General features: G+C 41.5%; 1 protein-coding gene across 1 annotated transcript in view; it reads left to right on the top strand.

Annotated features, from left to right (window-relative positions):
- Top6bl (TOP6B like initiator of meiotic double strand breaks) overlaps positions 1-22,511 on the top strand; it is an 87,043-nt gene that overhangs the window by 6,000 nt on the left and 58,532 nt on the right. Inside the window, exon 3 of the mRNA NM_001426986.1 lies at positions 1,195-1,248. Within this exon, the coding sequence (NP_001413915.1) occupies positions 1,195-1,248 (54 nt within the window). The remainder of the gene's footprint in view (positions 1-1,194; positions 1,249-22,511) is intronic.

Raw genomic sequence — 22,511 nt, 5'->3', positions numbered from 1 at the left:
CGTGGTTTATAATTCAGATATTTTTAAGAATAGGTTTGGAAATTACATGAATTACTTCTGTTCCCATTCTTTCAGCCTAGACTTAGTCTCATTGTCATAATTGCTCTGCATTTGCAAAGGAGCCTATACAGTGCAGTCTGATTGTGCTTAGGAGGAGGAGTAGACTGAGGACCCGCAGTCCCTGCTCTTTGTCCTGACAGTGCAGTGCTATGCCTTGCTGGGGGTCACTTTCTCTCCATTGTGCCGGGTGCTCAGCCTTTTCCTGTAACTCAGGTCCTTTGGGTGTGGTAGATTTTGCTTTCAGTTCTTCTATAGAAGTTTCTATTATTTAGATAGTGGATTTGTGGAGTTTGCTTTTTCTAAGATTTAATTCCCTATTTTCGTGTTTTCTATTTTCTCATTATTTTTTTTCCAACTCTTTGTTGAGGAAACCTCATTTTTGTTCAATATCAGTCATGTTATGTCTTTGCTTTTAGAATAGTCAGACCTTCCATCTTGATGGTTAAAGGCCTAAAAGCTACCATTTCTGAAGCCAAGGAGAGAGGAGTGTCGGTTATCTCGGTGCTCTGTGTTCAGATTCACTAAGGACTTTCTAAAAGACAATTCCTAGTTTTCATCACAGAGGCTCATACTTTCAAGTATTCAGAGAACAGCTTCTCCCTGCATTAGGGTTAGGGAGGGCCAGCCTCTGGGATGCTGAAAAGAGAAGGGAAGTTCTAATTATGTCCAGTTTTAAAAGAGAACAAAAACAACGGCTCTTCTTTGAAATCTAGGTACAAGTAATTCTTAACCCAAGTGACTGGCAAAGTACCTTCTATTTCACAGTGACATTAGTTCAAAGGAGGGCCAATATTTTAATTAAGTCTTAAATTCAGCATGTGTTACTGGCATCTTGAACTCTGATCAAGAGTTGTAGTTTGGAGTGTCCCATAATCATGGTCTTTCATGTAGAATAGCATCCAGAGGAACAGCCCTGGTGTTGATTATAGGTGAAGAGAACTGCCAGTGGCATTGTCAACCCCACATAGTCATTGTACCTTAAAATACTTCCTTTGCCCTCTGTTTATGCTGAGCTCATTAGTAAGATCTCCCCGTATTCTGTATCTAAAAGCATTATTTTCAGAGTCCAGCTGATTTGTTTAAAGTCAAATTTTTGTAATCGTCTTACATTTTTGTGTGTTTTTTTCCTTACAGTTGCTTCTGCAGGAAATGTTGATGGTGGCTTGGACTTCAAGAAGCTTCTACAAGGTAAACAATTACCTAACTTCTCTGAGACTAAACCTCTTTTTGCCAATGAGTTTGGTGTTTTCTGAAATAGATTTGTTCTGAAAGATCGAATTTCCTGGTTTAGTAAATAAAAATATAGGATGCTCACTTAGGTTTGTTTTTCAGAGAAACCTAGGTTTTTAAAGATAATTTATTTTTCAATTATGTGTGTGTTTCTGTGTGTATGCATGCCACATGTGTGTGGGTGCGTGCGAAGTTTGAGGAAGAAGTCAGAGCTGATGCTGGTGATTATGAGTTGCCCAACAGAGTGCTAAGAACTGAACTCAGGTTCTCTGAAGAGCAGTATATGTTCTTAATGCCTGAGCCATCTCTCCAGACCAGGCATGTATGTTTCAGTGTAGGTGCTCATGTAATAATACTCCATTCTACACTGCATCTGACAATTCCACCGAGTCAATAAAATAGAATAGATGCAGGAATGGGCATGACAGCCAGGTAATTGCAGCTTTTCTGACTATTCTCTGTGCATCTTGGCAGACGTTTCCCAGATATTAAAGAAGATTTGTTCCCGTATAATTTAGATAAGGAATGTACCATAAACTTTTTTCCTGTTAGGAGTATAGTAATATTTTCTCTATATTATATGTCAACATGTTGACAGTATATTTTAGGAACTTACGTCTTTTTAAAACTTTATTGTGGGCACACACGTGTGTGTGGATGTGTGTGTGTGTGTGTGTGTGTGTGTGTGTGGATTTGGTTATTTCCCTCCACTATGCAGGTTCTGGAGACTGGACTCAGATTTTCACACTTGGTGGCAGGCAAGCTCATTTACCACTGAGCAGATTGGTCTTGCCAGCCTCAGTTTAGGAACTTTTGGTGACTGTGGGTTTAATTAATGCTTCTTTCCTTTGACTTATGAATAATCTTTATTTATTTTAAAGAGACAAAAATGATCTGAGAACTGGTGTGCTTCTATTTTTATCTTCTGTGGTTGTTTTTAAAATATTAGTCAGTGAACATGTTTTTCTTGGTTAATTGTAAAAATGTAAATTTTACTGAGTTTGCATTTTGGTGTTAGGGATGCAACCCAGGCAGTAGGCAGATGCTATTATTACTTTTTGTGGTCCTAGGGATGGAACCCTAGGTTTTGCATAAACTCAGCAAGTATCTTATCACAGAAAAGCCTCACCATCTCCTGTTAATTTGTTTGGTTTTGCATTTAATAATATACAACATTTTATCAGTTTTATTAATAAGTTGAGTATTATAATTAAGGTGGTTTAAGAATTTTACTTTTTTTTTTTTTTTGGTTCTTTTTTTTCGGAGCTGGGGACCGAACCCAGGGCCTTGAGCTTCCTAGGTAAGCGCTCTACCACTGAGCTAAATCCCCAGCCCCAGAATTTTACTTTTTAAGACTGGAAAGATGGCTGAGCAGTTAAGAACACACTGGCCGCTATTACAGAGGACAGAGGTTCAGTTCCTAGCACCCACACGGTAGCTCACAACTGTTACTTCAGCTCTAGGGATCTGACTCCCTCTTCTGCCCTCTGTGAGCACCACGCATGCGTGTGGTACACGTACATACATGCAAACAGAACACTCATTAAAATTAGAAATAAAAAAGAAAAATAAATTTAAAATAAAAACCTAAATCTTAACAAAAACATTTTACTTTTAATACTCTAGTTATGTGTATACTGCAGGTACTTTTATCTAGATACACATATCTCATTCTGTTAGTTACATTTTGGTAATTTGAACAGGGAGTTGAAGTGACATTAATGATCACAATATTTTTATTTAAATTACAAATTAAATACAAGTAAGTTTTCATGGGAACTGGTCTGTGCCTTTATGAGGAAAATATCTAGTCTTTTTGTGGCTTCTAGTAGTTATTTACTAGTTGGTTATAAGCCTTTAATTTTGCCTTTCTCCTTCCCCTTTCTAACAGCTTTCTTGAGATTTGAGTTTCTTAGTGCCTGCAGTGCATATACTTTGGGGGACAACTGACCACACTTGTGGAGCCAGACCATACCTGGTCAAAGCAGCATACCCCAGAGAGCAGTATCCTGCTTGTCATCCCTCAAGGTTGTGTAGCCAAGCTCTGCTCTTAGAACAGCGCCCTTTCCCTGGAAGGATACCTTCTGTTTACACAACCCAAGTTCTAATTTTTATTTTTATTTACATTTTTATTTATTTTTCTTTTATGTACCTTGGTATTTTGCCTGCATGTATGTGTATGTGAGTGTGTTGGGTCCTCTGGAACTGGAGTTACAGACAGTGGTGAACTGCCATGTGGGTGCTGGGGATTGAACTGGGGTCCCTGGTTAAAGCAGTCAGTGTTCTTAACTGCTGTGCCATCTCTCCAGCCCCGAGTTCTAATTTTTAAAGAGATAATGAGGAGAAAATATTTTTATTATGTTAACGTGATATTACATATTTTATTGAGACTGGGTCTCATGGAGAAGCTGGCCTGGAAGTGATTTTTTCTTTTAGCTCCTGAACAGATACTATGAAAATTTGAGAAGAATGTTCTTCCTTTAGTGATAATCACAGTAATTATTCCAGTGAGCATTTATTACTTCAGGCTTGTGCTTATTACAAAGAGTTTTTTGTTTGACTTTTGTTTCTTGAGATAGAGTCTCTCTCTTGTGTAGCCTCTCGTGTGCCTCCGCCCTCTGAAGCCTGGGATTAATGTCCTGTGCCTGGCTCCCATATCTATATTTCTTTGTTGTTGTTTTGATAAACCATGCCCAGTTTATGGTGGGACCCATGGCCTCTTGCATGCTAAGCAAGCATGCTACCAACCAAACTATATCTGCAGCTCAGTTCCCACACACTTTAGTCATTCTGTCCTGATGTCTCCTAAGCAACCCTGAAGCAAAAGGGCATCAACTTACTGTCCTGAAGAGTTGCTCTGCTTCCAACGCTTTTGGGAGTGTTGGATCCAGTTAAGAAGTTGTGGGTTAGGACTGAAATCATTGCTGTGATCCCAGCACTTGAGAGGTAGAGACAGGAGAATGAGAAGTTTAAAGGCATCCTTGGCTACTAGTGAATTTGAGACCAGTGAGACTACATAATATCCCGTTTCAAAAACCCAATCTCCTCCCTTCCCAAAAAAGAATCATGGACCACTTGCCTCAAAATCATCTCTTTTAATATTGTCAGTTGCCTTTCTTTTGGGTTTTTTTTCCATGTGATGATACAAAGAGTGGAAAGATCATCTGCTCCAGTTGACATGTGTGAAGATGCTTTGAAAGAAGAAAAATCCACATAGACAGAGGGAGCATGTTATAAGCAGTGGGAAGGTGATAGTGTTTTGTGCAATATTAACTCATGCTTAATATGTGTACAAGGAGTGGTCAGACTATAGGTAAGGCTGCTTCAACTAATATTTGTGAAAGTGCTGTGAAAAATGAAAAGGAGCCAGTTTATTGCATTGTTGCTAGTAGGGAGGAGGCATCATGTACCACTATAAAACAATCATGGTTTTATACTAACACAAAGTTTAAATAGTTTCATGGTGACTTAGATTTAACCATTAATTGTAAAAGTTCAGACACCTTTGTTTAACATATTTTTATATGATCGTGATACAGAGTGAATGGCTCTTTCTATAGATATGAAATATTATGGATCAAGTATACAGTAAAAATTGAGTCATTTGTTCCTTGCCAGTCATATTTAGTAGCCAACTTCAGCTCCATTCTTCAGTTGCTAGGGCTCATAATACTAACCTCCACTCCATAATGCTATTTATTCATACTAATTAGTAGCATAAATTGCTCACTGAAGCTCACAAAGGAAATTGGCTAAGACTAAGACTTGAATCCCTTAGCTCCCCGGCTTATGCACCATTAATTATGCCTTTATTACTATTATTATTTATTTAACATTCCTGTAACACTGTTAGCAAACTGCTTTAAATTGGTCCACTGTCCTTACACTGTTTAATTAGCTTCATCAGGGAGCTCCTGGCAAGCTGATCCATTAATCACTAGGGTCCATAGTTGTGTATCTTTACAAAATTAGAGGTATACCTCTGAGTTCAGTGTGAGCACACTGTCATCTTCATCCCTTACTTGGTTTCTGTGTATGAATAAAGCACCTCTCTTCTTTGAGGGGGCTGAACTGCTGGGAATGATCCAGCTCCCACCGTCTTTACTCTTTGGCTTCCTTTATCTGGGTGTTCTTCCAGTATTTCTCAAAATAGACTCAGGCTTTATTCTAGGTTAATAAACAGTGGACCAAGGCAACTCCCTAGTGTCCTACCTGTTTAGGCCTGTTTCCTTTTTATCCTTTTTCAGTTCCTAACAATTCATGCTTTAAATCAGTAAACTTTATTGACTGCCTTGCCATGAAGTGATAGGAAGAAAAGACAGCTCTGAAAATAAAATGTGGTTTGACAGGGCTCTACTAGAGCGGCGTTCCCAGAGCTTTTGTGGTGGCCCAGAGGATAGTCCTTAAAGGTCAGCCACAAGTATGACTTTCTTTAGCCAATATGCATCATTATTCTATGTTAATTTCAGATAGCTTTTCTGATTTTTAAATGTGTGTGTGTGTGTATGTGTGTGTGTGTGTGTGTGTGTGTGTGTGAGAGAGAGAGAGAGAGAGAGAGAGAGAGAGAGAGAGAGAGAAAGAGAGAGGTGCGTGTGCCATGATATACACACGTAGGTTAGAGGATAACTTACAGGGGTTAGCTCTTCCCTCCAGCATGTGGTACTAAAATTAATCTCAGGGCTTCAGGCTGAGCAGCAGACATGTTTACCCATTTAGCTGGCTCACTGCTGTCCTGCTTTTAAACTTGGTTTCTATGCTGAAGACACTTTTTTCTTTTTCTATCACTGACAGGTCACTAAACACCAATGGAAAAGCTTGTCAAATAAACTACTATGAAATATGTGTAATATGTTTTCCTAAGTTGCTATTTGATGTATCCATTCCTCTTTAGAGAAGTCAGCACTCTTACAATTCTCCAGGGTTAGCAATCTTGCCTTTTTTCCAGAGGAATGAGTTTCTCAGTTTTCTTTTCTTCATTATATAACAAATTAATTTTTGTTAATTATGTCTGTAATATATAATTGTTTATTAAGCTTATTAATGCTTTTTGGTTTCTCTCTGAATGATTTCCTATTTGCTTATTTAAAAAAAAAAAAAACAAAAGGGGCTGGGGATTTAGCTCAGTGTTAGAGTGGTTACCTAGGAAGCACAAGGCCCTGGGTTCGGTCCCCAGCTCCGGAAAAAAAAGAACCAAAAAAAAAAAAAAAAAAAAAAAGAAAATCAAAGATCAGATTGATGCCACCTATCAATTAGAATAATCCCTTTGACTTTTGTGAGCAGTGGCCACTCACTGTGTGGGACAGTTTTATGTTAACTTAGTAAGAGCTAAATTCATCAGAGAGGAGGAAGCTTTGATTGAGAAAATGCATCCATAAGATCAGACTGTAGTCAAGTCTGTAGGGCATTTTTTTTTTAATTACTAATCGATGTGTGATAGCCAAGCTCACTGTGGGTGGGGCCACCCTTGGGCAGTCCTGGGTTCTATGAGAAAGCTGGCTAAGCAAGCCATAAGGAACAGGCCAATAAGCAGCACGCCTCCATGGCCTCAGCATCAGCTCCTGTCCCCAAGTTACAACGTAGTTGAGTTCTTGCCTTGGCTTTCCTCAATGGATGGTTATTTATGCAAGCCAAATAAACCTTTCCCTCCCCTTCAACATTGTATGCTTATTATAACACTTGTGTGTAATTCTATTTATCATTTCCTTTATATATATGCGGCTGAATTGCTTCTATAATATATGTCTGTTTAGTACATGATTTCTCCAGTTTGTCCAACTTCCTAGGCTGTAGAAACTCCTTCCTGTCCCATTGTTCCTCGAGTGGGAAGGAGTTACGGTAAAGTGGTTACTGGAAGGAGCCATGTTTGTAGGTCTGTAGTTACTTCACTGCTGGTCTCCTCATATTGTATTTCTTATCCACTGACCTCTGTGTAAGAGCTCGTTCTCCATGGAAGAACAGCTGTTCAAATAACCTTGGCTGGGAACAGTCTTGCTCTATCAGGGACGCACATGCAGTGGGTGATGGAGGAAGGGGACGCCTGCGTAGCCAGCCACATCAGACAGACGAACCCTGCCAGTTAGTGGCACACAGATAGCAAACGTTCTTACCTATATTTTGAAAATACCTTCTTCTCATTTCTATGTTTATAATTAACTTCATTTAAATTATTGATTTCAGTCTTGGGGATGGTTGGAAGACCTTCAACATGCTAAGAGCAATACTCTTGAACCACATACCCAGTCCTCCATTTCCTTTTAATTGACTCAATTTAACTCTAGCCAGTTTGGCTAAACATTTTAAAAATGCTTTTTTCTAAGTCTGAAACTTTTTATCTTTTAAATTTTTCCAAAAATCTAGATAAGAACACTCACATTTCTAAGTAAAGACTGTTTTGCTTTGCCAGCAATGAGACTTTTTTCCTCCTATTTTTGTGGTGCTCAGGATTAAATCCAGGACTTTTTATGAATGCTAATGAAGAGCTCTTCTAATGAACTATTACAATCCCAGATTTCTTCCCTCTACTAAACATTACATTTTGAAAGTTTATTTGGAAGAAATGACTAACAGAGTCAAGCTTGTTCAGCATTGAGAGAGGATCTCGGGATGTTCAATCTTTGAATTTTTAAATCTGAAATTCTTATATTCAGAGAATGAAATTGTATTACAATTTAACATTTTAGAAGGTCAACAACTATAAATCTGAGAGATTATCTAACACCCTGACCCGCCCTGTCCCTAACAGTTGTAGCCTCTTCTCTCTAGAACAGAAGCTCATAGCTTAGGGTCTTTGTAGAATTTTAAATTTTTGCAGTTTTGTGGGTATATTTATTTTTCTGGTGAAAAGACACATAATTCAATTCAATCAGATTTTAACCAGATTTTTTATGAAAATTAACTTTCTCCTGTTCCTTTTATGTTTAATTTTCTTGAGGGTCTTAGCCTTGCCTGACATGAAACATACTATGTACTGTGCAGACAAGGCTGACCTCAAATTCACAGAGCTCTATGTTTTTTCTGCTGGGGTTAAAGGCAAGAGCCACCATGCCCAGCTCTCCTATTCTTTAAGCAAGACATGACGTCATTCATTTTTTGAGAGGTAGGTCTGACTTGTTATCTGTTTCAGAGATGAGGAAATTCAGACTTACATCAGCGTATTATCCTAAGTTTAAAGAGAAGAATTTTGTGGTTTTATAAAACACTAGTTATAGGGGTTGGGGATTTGGCTCAGTGGTAAAGCGCTTGCCTAGCAAGCACAAGGCCCTGGGTTCGGTCCCCAGCTCTGGAAAAAAAATATTAAAAAAAAAAGATCATAATACATAAAACACTAGTTATTCATTGAACCAGATGAGACCAAGCTTTTGATACATTCTAAAGTGTTTCTGGCTGCCAAATTTGCCTTACACTAGGAAAGATTTTATAACGGTTGACTAAAGACCAAAGAAACTAAGACAAGGTTTGTGTTCTTTTGCTTCCCTTATTATTTATTTTGCATATTTTGCCTGCATGTATGTCTGTGTGTCATGTGTGTGCTTAGTACCAGAGGAAGCTAGCAGAGGGCATTAGATTTTTAGAGTTACAGACAGTTGTGAGTAGCCACAAGGATGCTGGGAATCAAACTCAGGTCCTTTGGAAGAAGAGAATGCTTTTAACTGCTGAACTATCTCTCCAACACCCATTTAATATTCTTATTATGTCTTCATTCTTTTTTTTAGTTTTGCAACTCTGTCTGTGCACCTCATGCCTCAGTGCATGTGTGGATTGCAGAGTATAACTGTTTTCTCTTTTGACTAGGTAGGGCCCAGGGGTTGAACACAGATCTTCAGGCATGGCTCCCAGTTGCTAGCGAAGTATAATGAAACTTACAAATGCTATGTTACTTGATACAACTTTTCAAAAGCAATGTCTAGAAAAATGTAAATGGAGTCTGATTTTAAAAAAAGTCCCAAATTTTTCAATGAAATGAAAAGCTGTATGCATTAAAATTTTAATTCCAGAGTCACTAATTTTAATTATCATGTATGGAGAACCATATGCTCAGAATAACCACTGCAGTGAATGCATTACATACTTTTATTTAATCCCCAAAACAACTTTATGAGGTAGATGTCTTTAAAAGATCAAGGACACAGTATGTGTTCTCGAAGTGTTCTGTACTTCATGCTGACAGATGTGTCTGAATGTAGCTAAATGCCTCTTAATAGAAAAATGACTAATTTATGATAACATTTTTTTTCTTGGTACTTGGGATTAAATACTGAGTGTGATGTTCTACTATTAAACCAGCCCATGTACATCTGGGTAAACAATTTAGCCAATAAAAATAATGACTAGATATCTATGCTATGACTTGAAAATGCATATAATGTGTTAAAATAAAAAAGCAATAGAACATATTGCATACATTATGAATACAATTGTATCAAAGTAAATAGGAATGGGGATTCTAAAAAGAATACAGGAAGCTAATGATAATGTAATAGAACAAGGAGGCCATGTTCCAGCTCCTGCAAGCAGCAGAACTCAGCAGCTTCAGCCATGTGTCTCTGGCTTTATATTCAAGAAGAGAAGGAGACAATTGATTCTGGTTAGCTGGAGTTAAGAAAGAGTTCAACATCACTGAGGTAAAATCTTCTGGGAAGTGTTTTTTGAGAGCTGTGTTCCAGAGATGTTGTACCCCGTGCTGTGGCTGGACTTGGTAATGTGTGAGAGTCACCCAGGTGTACTGGTTTTGAAGGCATGAAGGGGTCATGAAGGGCAGCTGAGGCCCGGCACTGTGAGAGGCCGTGGAAGGTCATTGGTGAAGGCGCACCCTAAATTGCAGTTGATGAACCAGTACTGAAGGGGTCAGGCAAAGGAGTTGAGGCTTGGCACCATGAAGAAAGCCTAGGAGAGGCTATTGGTGAAGCCTAGATGCAACGGAAGACCCCAGTGTACTGGAGATGCCAGTGCCATGGGATGATCACCAAGAATAACAGCAACAGTGGAGTGTGGATCAACCTGAAGTTAAACTGCTACAGAGGACAGAGCTGGAGAAGTGAAGCCAGCCCTTCGGAGGATCATGTGTGGATCCCAGACATTGAAACAAGCTGTAACATTGAAGCTGCCTTGGAGACCCAAAGATGTTAAAGACATGGGCTATCTGCTGAGGAAAGCTGCTAACAGGGAGTGGAACCAGCTCAAGAGAAAGAAGTTTGTTGCAGTCAACAAAGATGAAAAAGGAGTTGAAGCTCTGAAGACCGCTTTGACATCAGACATGGAGATGGCGGAGTTTGGAGTTTATCCAGCTGGTTGCCTGTCTTAATTCGGGGATTACAGTTAAGTGATTGGCTAGATCTCAGAAGAGACTGAATTTTGGACTTTTAACATTGTTTTAACTATAGACTAAGGGGGCTTTGGAAGTTGAACTAAATGCACTTTTTTACTATGCTAAGTTTAGGTATGGCCTCCATAGACTCATGTGTTTGAACAAGCCTATGGAGGCCAGGGAGTGGAATATGATGGTTTGCATATGCTTGGCCCAGGAAGTGGCACTATTAGAAGGTGTGGCCTTGTTCGAGGAAGTGTGTCACTGTGGGGGTGGGCTTGGAGACCCTCTGTTTAGCTGCCTGGGGATGCTCAGTTTGTTCCTGGCTTCCTGCAGGGGAAAATATAGAACTCAGCTTCTCCTGTACCATGTCTCCCTGGATGCTATGTTGTTGCCATGCTCCCACCTTGATGATGATGGACTGAACCTCTGAAGCTGTAAGCCAGCCCCAATTAAATGTTGTCCCTTATAAAACTTACATTGGTCATGGTGTCTGTTCACAGCAATAAGACCCTAACTAAGACAGAAGTCAAGTGGAGGGATGGGGTTTCCATCCCACAGTCAAAAGTTTTGATCCAGAATTGTTCCTGTCTGAAGGGACTGCAGGAACAAAAAATGAAGAAGAGCTTGAGAAAAAGGAGGTCCAGCAGCAAGCACAAATTGGGATCTAGATCAAGGGAAGGTCCAAAGGCCTGACACTGTCACTGATGCTGTGGTGCGCTTGCAGACAGGAGCCTAGTATGGTGCCCTCTGAGAGGCTCAACCAACAGCTGAAGGAGGCAGATCCAGATACTAGCACCCAACCAATGGACAGAACTTGTGATTGAATTGGGGAAGAAGCTGAGGAAGAGGGGGACCCCATAGGGTCACTAGCAATCTCAAGTGACCTGGATCCCTGAGATCTCTCAGACACTGAGAGATCCACCAACCAGGCAGCACACACCAGCTGATGTGTGGCCCCCAACACAAATACAGCAGAGGAAGACTGGATCTGGCCTCAGTGAGAGAAGAAGCACCTAGCCCGAGAGAGTGACTTAAGGCTTCTTGGAGACTGGGGGTGTGGGGTATAAGTTGGGGAGCAGTTGGAGAGGGAGGAAGATGGGGGGGGGTAAAGACTGGACTGTAAAAAGGATTAAAGAATAAAAAAAAAGGAAACTAAATCTTCAAAAAAATAAAAAGAATACAGTAAGATGCCATTTATCACTGTGTGTACATTTATACATGATTTTAATTAATGTCTGTATGTTTGTGGCTGTGAGCACATCCACATAGCACACATGTGGATGTCAGAGGACAACTTTCACCACAGATCGTGGAGACTGAATACACATCCAAGTCATCAGGCTTGTGTGGTAAGCAGGTTTACCCGATGGGCCAGCTTGCTGGTCCCAAGAAGTTTTATTGTTATTCTTGTTCCCCTTTTCTCCATTTTCACCTTTTTCTTCTGTTTTTCTTTGAGACAGAGTCTTGCTATATAGTCTAGGCTGGCCTTGAGCACTCAATTCTTCTACCTCAGCCTTCTGAGCAGGGATTACAGGCCTGCGCCAATATATCTAGCATTCTTTTATTAATTTTCTAATTTTCCGAAATGAGCTATATTACTTCTATAAGAGTAAGATTCAAATCTGGGTCTGGTAGTGCATGTCATTAATCCTAGTACTTGGGAGGCAGAAACTAGTGGATCTGTATGAGTTCGAGGCCAACCTGGCCTACATAGAAAGTCCCCAGGCTAGCATGGGCTACATAGTGAGATTTGTGATAATGGCAAAGTTGAGATCCAGTTGCTATATTATTATTTTCAAGAGACTCAGAAAACTAGTAACTATTGGTTTTACTGGGGCTGACACCTATTCTTTAGCATATTATTTACCATAATAATGCCTGCAAAGAATGCACCAGTAAATAAAGTGGAAGCATTACTGCAGTTCTAAAAATGAGGCCAATTAAGACAACACAGGAGAAGCTCTTTTGGTGACTGTGATTTATGTCATTCACACTGGCTATTCTATATTGTAAAACTTTAGAAACTTTAGAAAAGGAAAAACAAGAAAAGTCATCTTTCAGAAATGTTGCATCAAATCTTCATTCAAGAATTTAAAATGCAGAGGGATCAATGATTATGACTGCATGTTCACAGAGCTCACCCAGCCAAGATGCCCATTAACCATGATGTGCTCAGGTCTTGGACAAAAAAGGTGGGGGAGGGTGCTGGGCCACATACTACCATGGGCCCACACAAAAGGAACATGGACTGAGAATTGGGTGAGAACGAATTCAATTTTCTTTTCAAGCCTTCACCTCTCTATACAACCTCAACAGTCAGAGTCACCAAATGTGACCTAAGCTACTTCTTATGATCCAGTTGAACAGGGCGGTAAGTTTATTACATACAGCTGAATAAGGAGGAGGTAGGTTATTACAGATAAAGAGGTAGCAGGGTTATTATGTACAGGTGAACAAGGAGGCAGGTTTAACATTTTCTACACATACAATCAATATTTGCACTTAGACCAGAAAAGGTGTCTTGCCATTTATCTGAACCTGCGCTCCCCCGGCCCAGCCCTCTGCCCCCTCGAAAGACTGACACTTTTCCTGTGGGTATGAGGCTGTGTTGATGTCAACAGCAAACATTCACTCAGGGCCATTCTGTTCTCTACAACATTTTACACTTAAGTTTTTCATGGTTTTAAACACCGAGCACTCACTCTTACTGGTAGTGTGAAAGCCAAAGGCTGAAGTCTGGTGTCTTCCTCAGTCCCTCCACTGAACTCGAAACTCATCAACAATTGGCAGGAGTGGTTGGCCAGCAGGCTCCCATCTCCAGCCTGTCTGTGGCTTTGACAGTGTTCACCTAAAAATCCTGGTTGGGGTTTGCTGAAATTTTCACATCTTAAATTTTAAGAAATTTTGTTCATGCCTTTAAAGTATTTTTTTTTCTTATTCTAGTTTTCTTCTCCTGGGACTTCTAGTATATATAGTTTAGATGGGTTGATACTTTCCTAAAGGTCCTTAAGACTATTCATCATTTTCTACAAAAATTCAACTTTTTCCATTATTTTATTTACTCATTTATTGAGTTATCCCCCTCTCCTCCTGGTTCTCCCCCAAACAACTACTCCCCCCATATCCCCTTCTTCTTTCCCATTGAGAAGGGGGAGGCTCCCCTGGGTACCAACCCACTCTGGCATATCAAGTCACTGAAGGATTGGGCACATCATCTCCCACTGAGGCCAGACAAGGTATCCGGGTTAGGGGACTGGGATCTAGAGGCTGGTAACAGAGGCAGGGATAGCCCCTGCTCCAGTTGTTGGGGGACTCACGTGAAGACCAAGTTGTAAGTATGCCACATATGTTGGGTAGGGGGGCTAGATCCAGCCTCTGTATGCTCTTTAGTTGGTGGTTCAGTCTCTGGGAGCCCCTAGGGGTCCATGTTAGTTGACTCTACTGTGCTTCCTGTGGAGTTTCTATCCCCTCCCAGTCCCTCAATACTTCCCCTAGCTCCTCCACAAGACTCCTGCATCTCTGTCTAATGTTTTGCTGTGGTATCTGCATCTGTTTCAGTCATATTCTGGATGGAGCCTCTCAAAGGACAGTTGTGCTAGGCTCCTGTTTGCAAGCATAACAGGTTATCAGTAATAGTGTCAGGGATTGGTTCTTGCAGATGGGATGGGTTTCATGTCTGGCTGGTCTTTGGTTGCCCATTCCCTCAGTCACAGTTCTATCTTTGTCCCTGCACTTCTTGTAGGAAGAACAAATTTTGGGTTGAAGTTTTGATGAGTGAATTGGTGTCCTTATCCCTCCATAGGGAGTCCTGCCTGCCTACAGGAGGTGGGCACTTCAGGCTCCATATCCCTCACTACTAACTAGGAGTCTCAGCTAGAGTCACCCTCATAGACTCCCTGGAGGCTCCCCAATCCCAGGTCTCTGGCAAGTCCTAGAGATGCCTGTCCCCTGCCAGCTGCCAATGTCCATTCACTCTCCTATCCCTCTCCCCCTGGCTTTCCCACACCTGATCACTGCCCCATTCTCCTCCCCATCTCTTCTCCCACCTGTTCCCTCCCTCTGTCCACCTCTGATGACTATTTTATCTCCCATTCTGAGTGAGAGTCAAGCATCCTCCCTTGGGCCCTCCTTGTTATTTAGCTTCTTAGGGTCTGTGGGTTGGAGCAGGGTTATCCTGGACTTACTTTATGGGTAATGTCCGCTTCTCAGTGAGTACTTACTGTGCATGTCCTTTTGGGTCTGGCTTGCCACACTCGGGATGATATTTTCTAGTTCTATCCATTTTCTTGAAAAATTCATGATGTCCCTCCTTATAATAGCTGCATAGTATTCCATCGTGTAAATGAGCCACATTTTAAATATATATATATATACACATATATATGTATATGTGTGTATGTATATATATTTTGGTTGAGAGGCATCTACGTTGTTTGCAATTTCTGACTGTTACTACTCTTCTTTAGGTAAGATAATACAGCTTTAGAGAAAATGATACGATATCTTACTATGTTGCTTAGGCTGGCCTCAAACTCCCGGATTTGACAGTCCTTCTAAAGCTAAGTAGCTGGGTTTACAGATGCATTACACTGTGTCCTGCTTTGGGACATTTTTGGTTTTGTTTTTTACTGGTCTTCAGTGATTTCAGTGGCTGGTCTTTCATGTCGACATTGCTGATGAACCAATCCAGTAAGTTCAACTTTTCAGTTATAGAATTCCCATGTGGTTTTCTTTGTTTTTTTCCTGTGAATGATACTTTGTTATCACTACATTTTTATTACATTTGTTTGTGTATGCATCCAGGTGTGTATGTGTGTTTGTGTGTGTGAGCAAGCATATGGGTATGTGTGTACCATAGTGTGCATGGAGATCAGATATTGGCGTATATTTTTCTCAACCTACTTTAATAAGGGTTCAGCCTCTCCTCTATCCTACCACCCACCAAAGGTAGTGGAAAGGAAAAGTTATTCAGACACAGGGAAAGTAGACCTTTCTAGAAATAGTTCTTTGGGGCAAGTCCAATCTTTGTTGTCAGGATAGCAGCAGTCCAACCTTCTAGAAAAACACCAACACAATCCAGCAGCTGCAGCCCAGTCCACTCAGCAGACATCACACAGGACCAGCAGGGGCAGTTCATTCCAGAAAAAATGGCAATGCTCACCAACCATCCGGGTCACAGAAGCAGCAGGAAGCCACAGGAACCTCATGAGAAGTTCTTTGGTGAGTTTCTATCCAGTCATCACCAGCAAAACTCAACAATGCAATGCAAGGTGGACCAATACATGTGTGCTGTCCGCGGAGAGTGAAGAAGAGCAGAGCAGTGGTGCTGCTCCCGCTGTCTGTGTTTATCCTCCTAAACATCACGGGTCCTTCCACACGTCTGCTGTGACCATCCTTTCACCTGTGTCTGCTTAGCAAACATCCTTCCACTCGTGTGCCCCCACAGAACATCATTTGACATAACTGATTTTCCAAAGAAACCAGAAGTTTCCTCTTCAGTCAGAGGATAATTTACAGGAGACCGTTCTCTTCCTACTTAGTTCTGAGGATCCGAGTCAAGTTGTCAGGCTTGGCAGCCAGCACCTTTATCTACTGAGCCATCTTGCCAGCTTTCATATTTATTTATATCAAAGCTTTGAGGAATTCTTTTTTTTTTTTTTTTTTTTTTGGTTCTTTTTTTCGGAGCTGGGGACCGAACCCAGGGCCTTGTGCTTCTTAGGTAAGCGCTCTACCACTGAGCTAAATCCCCAGCCCCGCTTTGAGGAATTCTTAAAGACACACACACAAACACACAAACAAGTTTCAGCCTTGTGTTATATGTTTTCTTTTGTACTTTGTCTCAGTAAACCTTTTCGAGCTAGCATCCTTCCAGTTTCCCAGATCCTCCTTCCCCCAGCTTCACTCGGGAAGGCAACGCCTGAAGTATTGCATCATGCACAGCCGTCTGGATGCAGCTTCTGGGGCCTTTTTTTTTTTTTTTTTTTTTTTTCTTTCTTTTTCTTTTTTTTCCGGAGCTGGGGACCAACCCAGGGCCTTGCGCTTCCTAGGCAAGCGCTCTACCACTGAGCTAAATCCCCAACCCCTTCTGGGGCCTTTTGTTTATTTTTCATACAGCTTTTCAAGCTGGCTTAGGCAGAGTTCTCTGAACAGAAAGACTACACGCTTTCCACTGAATGTTCTCTCTAAATCATGCACTGGTTTTACTTGGGTTTTCTGAGAAGATTTCTGTTGAGGAATAAAATGATAAAATAAAAATGAATAAAATAAAATAAAATGATAGTTTTATGACCATTCCAGATGTGAAAACCTTGGCAGCTGCTGGGCCTTGAGGTTCAGGTGTGTCTCTAGTTTGTCATCTGGGAGATACCCAACTTAGACTTGTCTGTTTTCTCACTGGGTAGGGCTCATGATCTTGGCACTTGAGCATGACTCTGTCTTTGGAATGCTGGCTTAGGAAAAGACTCATTTGATTTTCTATAGTGTTCATTTCTCTGCTGACATTCCCTAGATCATTCCCTAGTTCATTCCTTGTTTTGAGTATTTGAGCAGACTTATTTTTATGTTTCTTTCTTCTGGTGTAAAATAATGAAGGAACCAAAAGGAAAAGTAGGAAATAATGACTTTGTATCTTCAGTTGTTTTGGTGAAGTTTCACCACCATCAGAATAAGCCAGGATCCTCAGAAGTGCAGTCATAAGATAGACAAGTTTGTTAGTATGTCACTTGAAAAGAATAGTGACAGAAGTTAGGTGGTGGTGGCACACACCTTTAATCCCAGCACTCAGGAAGCAGAGGCAGGTGGAGCTCTGATTACCAGACCAGTCTGGTGTACAGAGTGAGTTCCAGGACAGCCAGAGCTACACAGAGAAACCCTATGTCAAAAAACCCAAAAGCATTCTTTGCTTTTGCTCCTGAGTCCATGCATTAATTAAGCTAACATTTAACTGGAAGTATCTTATAAATGAACACAGCTATAATAGAAGCATTAAAGTCTGCCCTGAAGGGTTGGGGATTTGGCTCAGTGGTAGAGCGCTTGCCTAGCAACCGCAAGGCCCTGGGTTCGGTCCCCAGCTCCTAAAAAAAAGAAAGTCTGCCCTGAATTTAGCATCTGCTGTGTATGACTGTCTTCTGAGCCAAAAGCTACTATCTTGGAGAGTTCACCTGTCTTAGGTTTCGATTTCTGTGAAGAGACTCCATAATCAACTCTTATAAAGGCAAGTCTTAGGAAGGACAACATTTATTTGGAGCTGGCTTACAGTTTCAAAGGTTTAGTATATTACCATCATGGTGGGAAGCATGGTAGCATCCAAGCTGACTAGAGGAACCAAGAATTCTACACCGTGATCCATGTAGAGACAGTTCCATACTGGGTAGAGCTTAAGCACTCGGAAACCTCAAAGCACACTTCCACAATGACATACTTCCTCCAACAAGGCCACACTTCCTAATAATGCCACTCCCCATGGACCAAGCATTCAAACCCATGAGTCTGTGGGGGCCATTACTTGGGCCTCATGCAAAAGATTATCTATCACAGATGGGCACGTCTTTCCCTAATTGCATGAGGCCTTAGGGAAAGGTAAGTATAAAGGAAGGGAAGACTAGAGAGGAAGAACGTCCATTCCTGCTGGCTAAAGGCTTTCCAGAAGTGCCCACACTCCTGTAAGTAGCCCCTTATTTCTGCTCTGTAAAAAATCCAATAAACTTATTGGTTCCCCAGAATGAATGTTGGTAGAGTCAAGGTTCTGTTATTCGGACCTAAAGAGAAGGGTAGATACTGTGTAGAACAATGGTGTGTAGTCTTTGATATGATAAATATCTGAAGTTGTGTGTGTGTGTGTGTGTGTGTGTGTGTGTGTGTGTGTGTGTGTGTACACAAGGGGTTGCAGAAGGAATTTTAATTTTTTATTTATTTTAATTTATTTTTTTTTTTTTTGGGACAGATTTTCTCTGTGTAGCTCTGGCTGTCCTGGAACTCACTTTGTAGACCAGGCTGGCCACAGAGATCCACCTGCCTCACCTTCCTAGTACTGGGATTAAAGACATGTGCCACCACCTGCCTGCAGAGGGAATTTCAACATGGTTTGTCCCTAAAGGTTTGAGACAATGTAGAGGTTAGTGAGACCTGTAAATGAGGCAAGACTGCTTCTCAGAGGGTGTATGAATGCTCGGGCCAAGAGACAGAGTTATTGGGTTGTTGGTTGGCTGTGGTCATATGCAAAGAAGAAACAAGAAATTAGTGTCCTGATGGCGAAGATTAAACCTGCAGGTGCAGATGGTGGCAATCAGAGAATACTCAGTCCCATAGCTGTTAGAGCTAGGAGGAAAGTCTTCCAGACAAGCAGCGAAGGAGCTAATTAGGGGCATCAAGTTCCTTGGGGCATGTAATGTCTGCTCCAGTCCTTAGAATTCCAAACATCACGCAATCACAGAAACTATCTGCAGCTGGCAAAATCGTGCTCCTGCTAGAACATGAGACAAATCGTAGTCAGCTGCTGTGGACAGTCTGAAACAGTCCATATCCCACACCTATATTAAAGCAAAAACATTCTTGTAATATATCTGTGTTTTTAAAGCAACGAAAATTACAGAATTCCTAGTACAGAGATCTCTATAAGTATTTGGGACTGGAAAACAAAAAGGGACAGGTGCCACTAAAGGAAACAGGATGTTGGAAGCAGTGTTTGACCCTCAGGTCTCAGGTTCAGACTGGACTGTGTTTATAGGAGAACTAAGAAACTCTATTCAGCCAGGACCATGAGGCTGGTGTGGGGCCTTGGTAGCAATGCTGAGCCCTTGGTAGGGGCTTTGACTGATGTGTACCATCCAAGCCCGGGTTCTATTGATCACCTCTTTCTGTCTCTGTCTGTCTGTCTCTCTGTGTGTGTATGTGTCTGTCTGTCTGTCTGTGTCCGTCTGTTAATCGCACATATCCTGGCTGATCTGAAACTCATGGTAATCCTCTTGCCTTAAGTGGTGTGGTTAAAGGTGTGTATCACCACTACTTTCTTGGACTGTGATCACCACTACTTTTCTTGTTTATATTTCCTTTTGTGCATATTTTAAATTTTTGTGTTTATTTGTTTTGTGTTAGCTAGGGTCCCACTCTATAGTTCTGGCTGACCTGGTATTTACCAAGTATGCCAGAATGTCCTCAAACCTGGAGAAGTGCTCTGACCTCAGCCTCAGGAGTGCTAGGGTTATAGCATTGGTTCTCAAACTTCCTAATACTGCGGCCCTTTGATGCAATTCTCATGTTATGATGACCCTCAACCATAAAATTATTTCATTGCTACTCCATAACTGTAATTTTGCTACTACTATGAGTTATAATATAAATATCTGATACTTGTTCCCAAAGAGGTCTCCACTCACAGGTTGAGAATCATGGATTACAGGCATGTGCCATCACATCTGGCTTGTACAATTTTATTTTACATCAAGCAATGCACAGTCATATTCTATATCCTGCTATCTTCCTCTGAAGGATATTGATGTTTTATTTTATCAGACGAGTTACCTTGACCTTGTTCAGTCTTGATTTTTATACATTTTAAGTCGTAAGTTTAAGGAAAATCAAGACATTTTCCACAGTCATCTGACTTAGTATGACTTTGTCCCTCCAAATCCTGCACCTTCATTGCTGGAGAGGTCCCAAGAACTTGTTTTGGTGGGTGTTTATATCGGCACACAACTAAAATTTTCCCATCAGCCTTAATCATTAAAGACCTATAGGAGGTAGTTTAATAAGAATAGTCTCTTTTTCTTCCTTTATGCAAAAGTATCAAATCTTTTCTTTTAAATTTTTTTCTGTGTCTTTTTTTTTTTTTTTGGTTCTTTTTTTCGGAGCTGGGGACCGAACCCAGGGCCTTGCGCTTCCTAGGTAAGCGCTCTACCACTGAGCTAAATCCCCAGCCCCGAAATTTTTTTCAAGACATGGTTTCTCTGTATAACCTTGGCTGTCCTGGAACTCTCTCTGTAGACCAGGCTGGCCTCTGCCTCCCAAGTGTTGAGAATGAAGGTGAGCGAGCGCCTGACACTACTGCCTGACAAGATCAATTCTTTTTAAATGGTTGTGCTGTTTGGTTTAGTGGTACTTAGAATTAGGGCTTCTTTCTTTTTTTTTTTTTCCGGAGCTGGGGACCGAACCCAGGGCCTTGCACTTGCTAGGCAAGCGCTCTACCTCTGAGCTAAATCCCCAACCCCGAATTAGGGCTTCTTAATATAAACTTGTTTTAAACATCTGTTTTGTGTAAGACTTACATGTGGAAGTCAAAGGACAACTTACCAGAGTCTGTATTCTCTCCATCTACCATATAGATTCCAGGAATCAAACACAAGTCATCAGGTTTGGCTGCTGTGCCTTTTCCTGCTGAGCCGTCTCTTTGACCCCTGATAAATATTTAAAATTAATTCTCCCCCTCCCCTCTTCTTTTCTTATATGCTCTTCTCTTCTTCCCTGTCTCTTGCTTCCCTTGCCTTTCCCCTCTTCCCTCCCCTCTCCTTATTCCCCCTTTCTTCCTTCCCTTCCTTCCTTTTCTCTGCATGGGCTATAAATTGAACCAAGGACATTATACGAGGTAATCAAGTATTCTTTTGAGCTCTTGTTGCCAGATAAGTTTTTTGTTTGTTGTTTTTTGCATTTTTGGTTGTGTGCTTACCTTTCATGGTTGACCCATTTCTTCAGCCCAAGTTTCTTATTTTTTTTTTTTTTTTGGTTCTTTTTTTTGGAGCTGGGGACCGAACCCAGGGCCTTGCGCTTCCTAGGCAAGCGCTCTACCACTGAGCTAAATCCCCAACCCCTAAGTTTCTTATTTTTTAATGGTAGTTACCTATCTTAAAAGTCCATATGGAACTGGGGAACCTGCTCCATACTAAGAATACTAAGAATAAGGAGTTGAGGCTGTTGCTCAGTGATAGAGCATTTGCATAGCATCTGTGAGATCCTGAGTTCTATCCACAACACTTCAAAAAAGAGATGGGGGAAGGAAGAGGTCCAGAATCAAAGGTAGTTTTTCTGTCTTGCACTAAGTTTTGCTGATAAGAAATCTAGCATTCCTCTCTGTCTCTGCTCTCATATTATTGTGTCTGCTGCCAGGTGGGATGAGGTGGGCGTAGTGCGTGCGATGCCATAAATACAGAGATCAGAGTACTGGGCTATGAAATTGGTTCTCTCCTTCCACCTTTCCTGATGGAAGTTCTGGGGATCAAACTCAGGTTACCAGGCTTGCATAGCAAGTGCCCTTAATCAACTGAGCTGTTGTCCTGGCCCTAGTTTGTGTTTCTTTTAATTCATTTTATTTATTTATGGTCCCATGACTTTTAGGGTTCTTTCTTTATCTTTGTTATTCTGTTTTGTTGTGATATGTTTATATATGTGGCTTTTAAAACATTTTATTGTCCGGCCCGCAGCAGCTCTCTGCTCCCAAACCCCGTGGGAGAGAGACCTCACCGCCTGATCAGGTGGGCACTCCTGAGGCTGCAGAGCGGAGGAGACCACCAACACTGCCCACCCCTGCCCACATCCCTGGCCCAAGAGGCAACTGTATAAGGCCTCTGGGTTCCTGTAGGGGAGGGCCCGGGAGCGGCAGGACCCCTGCGCCTGAGACACCGCCGGAACCTGAAGGAAACAGACCGGATAAACAGTTCTCTGCACCCAAATCCCGTGGGAGGGAGAGCTGAACCTTCAGAGAGGCAGACACGCCTGGGAAACCAGAAGAGACTGCACTCTGTGCACATCCAGACGCCAGAGGAAAACACCAAACGTCATCTGGAACCCTGGTGCACGGAGGCTCCCGGAAAGAGCGGCGCAGATCTTCCCGGTTGCTGCCGCCGCGGAGAGGACTTAGGCAGTACCCCACGAGCAAACTTGAGCCTTGGAACCACAGGTAGGACCAACTTTTCCCCTGCAAGAA

This window comes from Rattus norvegicus, chromosome 1, assembly GCF_036323735.1.
Source record: "Rattus norvegicus strain BN/NHsdMcwi chromosome 1, GRCr8, whole genome shotgun sequence".
NCBI classification, from domain to species: Eukaryota; Metazoa; Chordata; class Mammalia; order Rodentia; family Muridae; genus Rattus; species Rattus norvegicus.
Note: the sequence above shows the minus strand (reverse complement) of the source record. Positions and strands in the feature narration are given on the sequence as shown.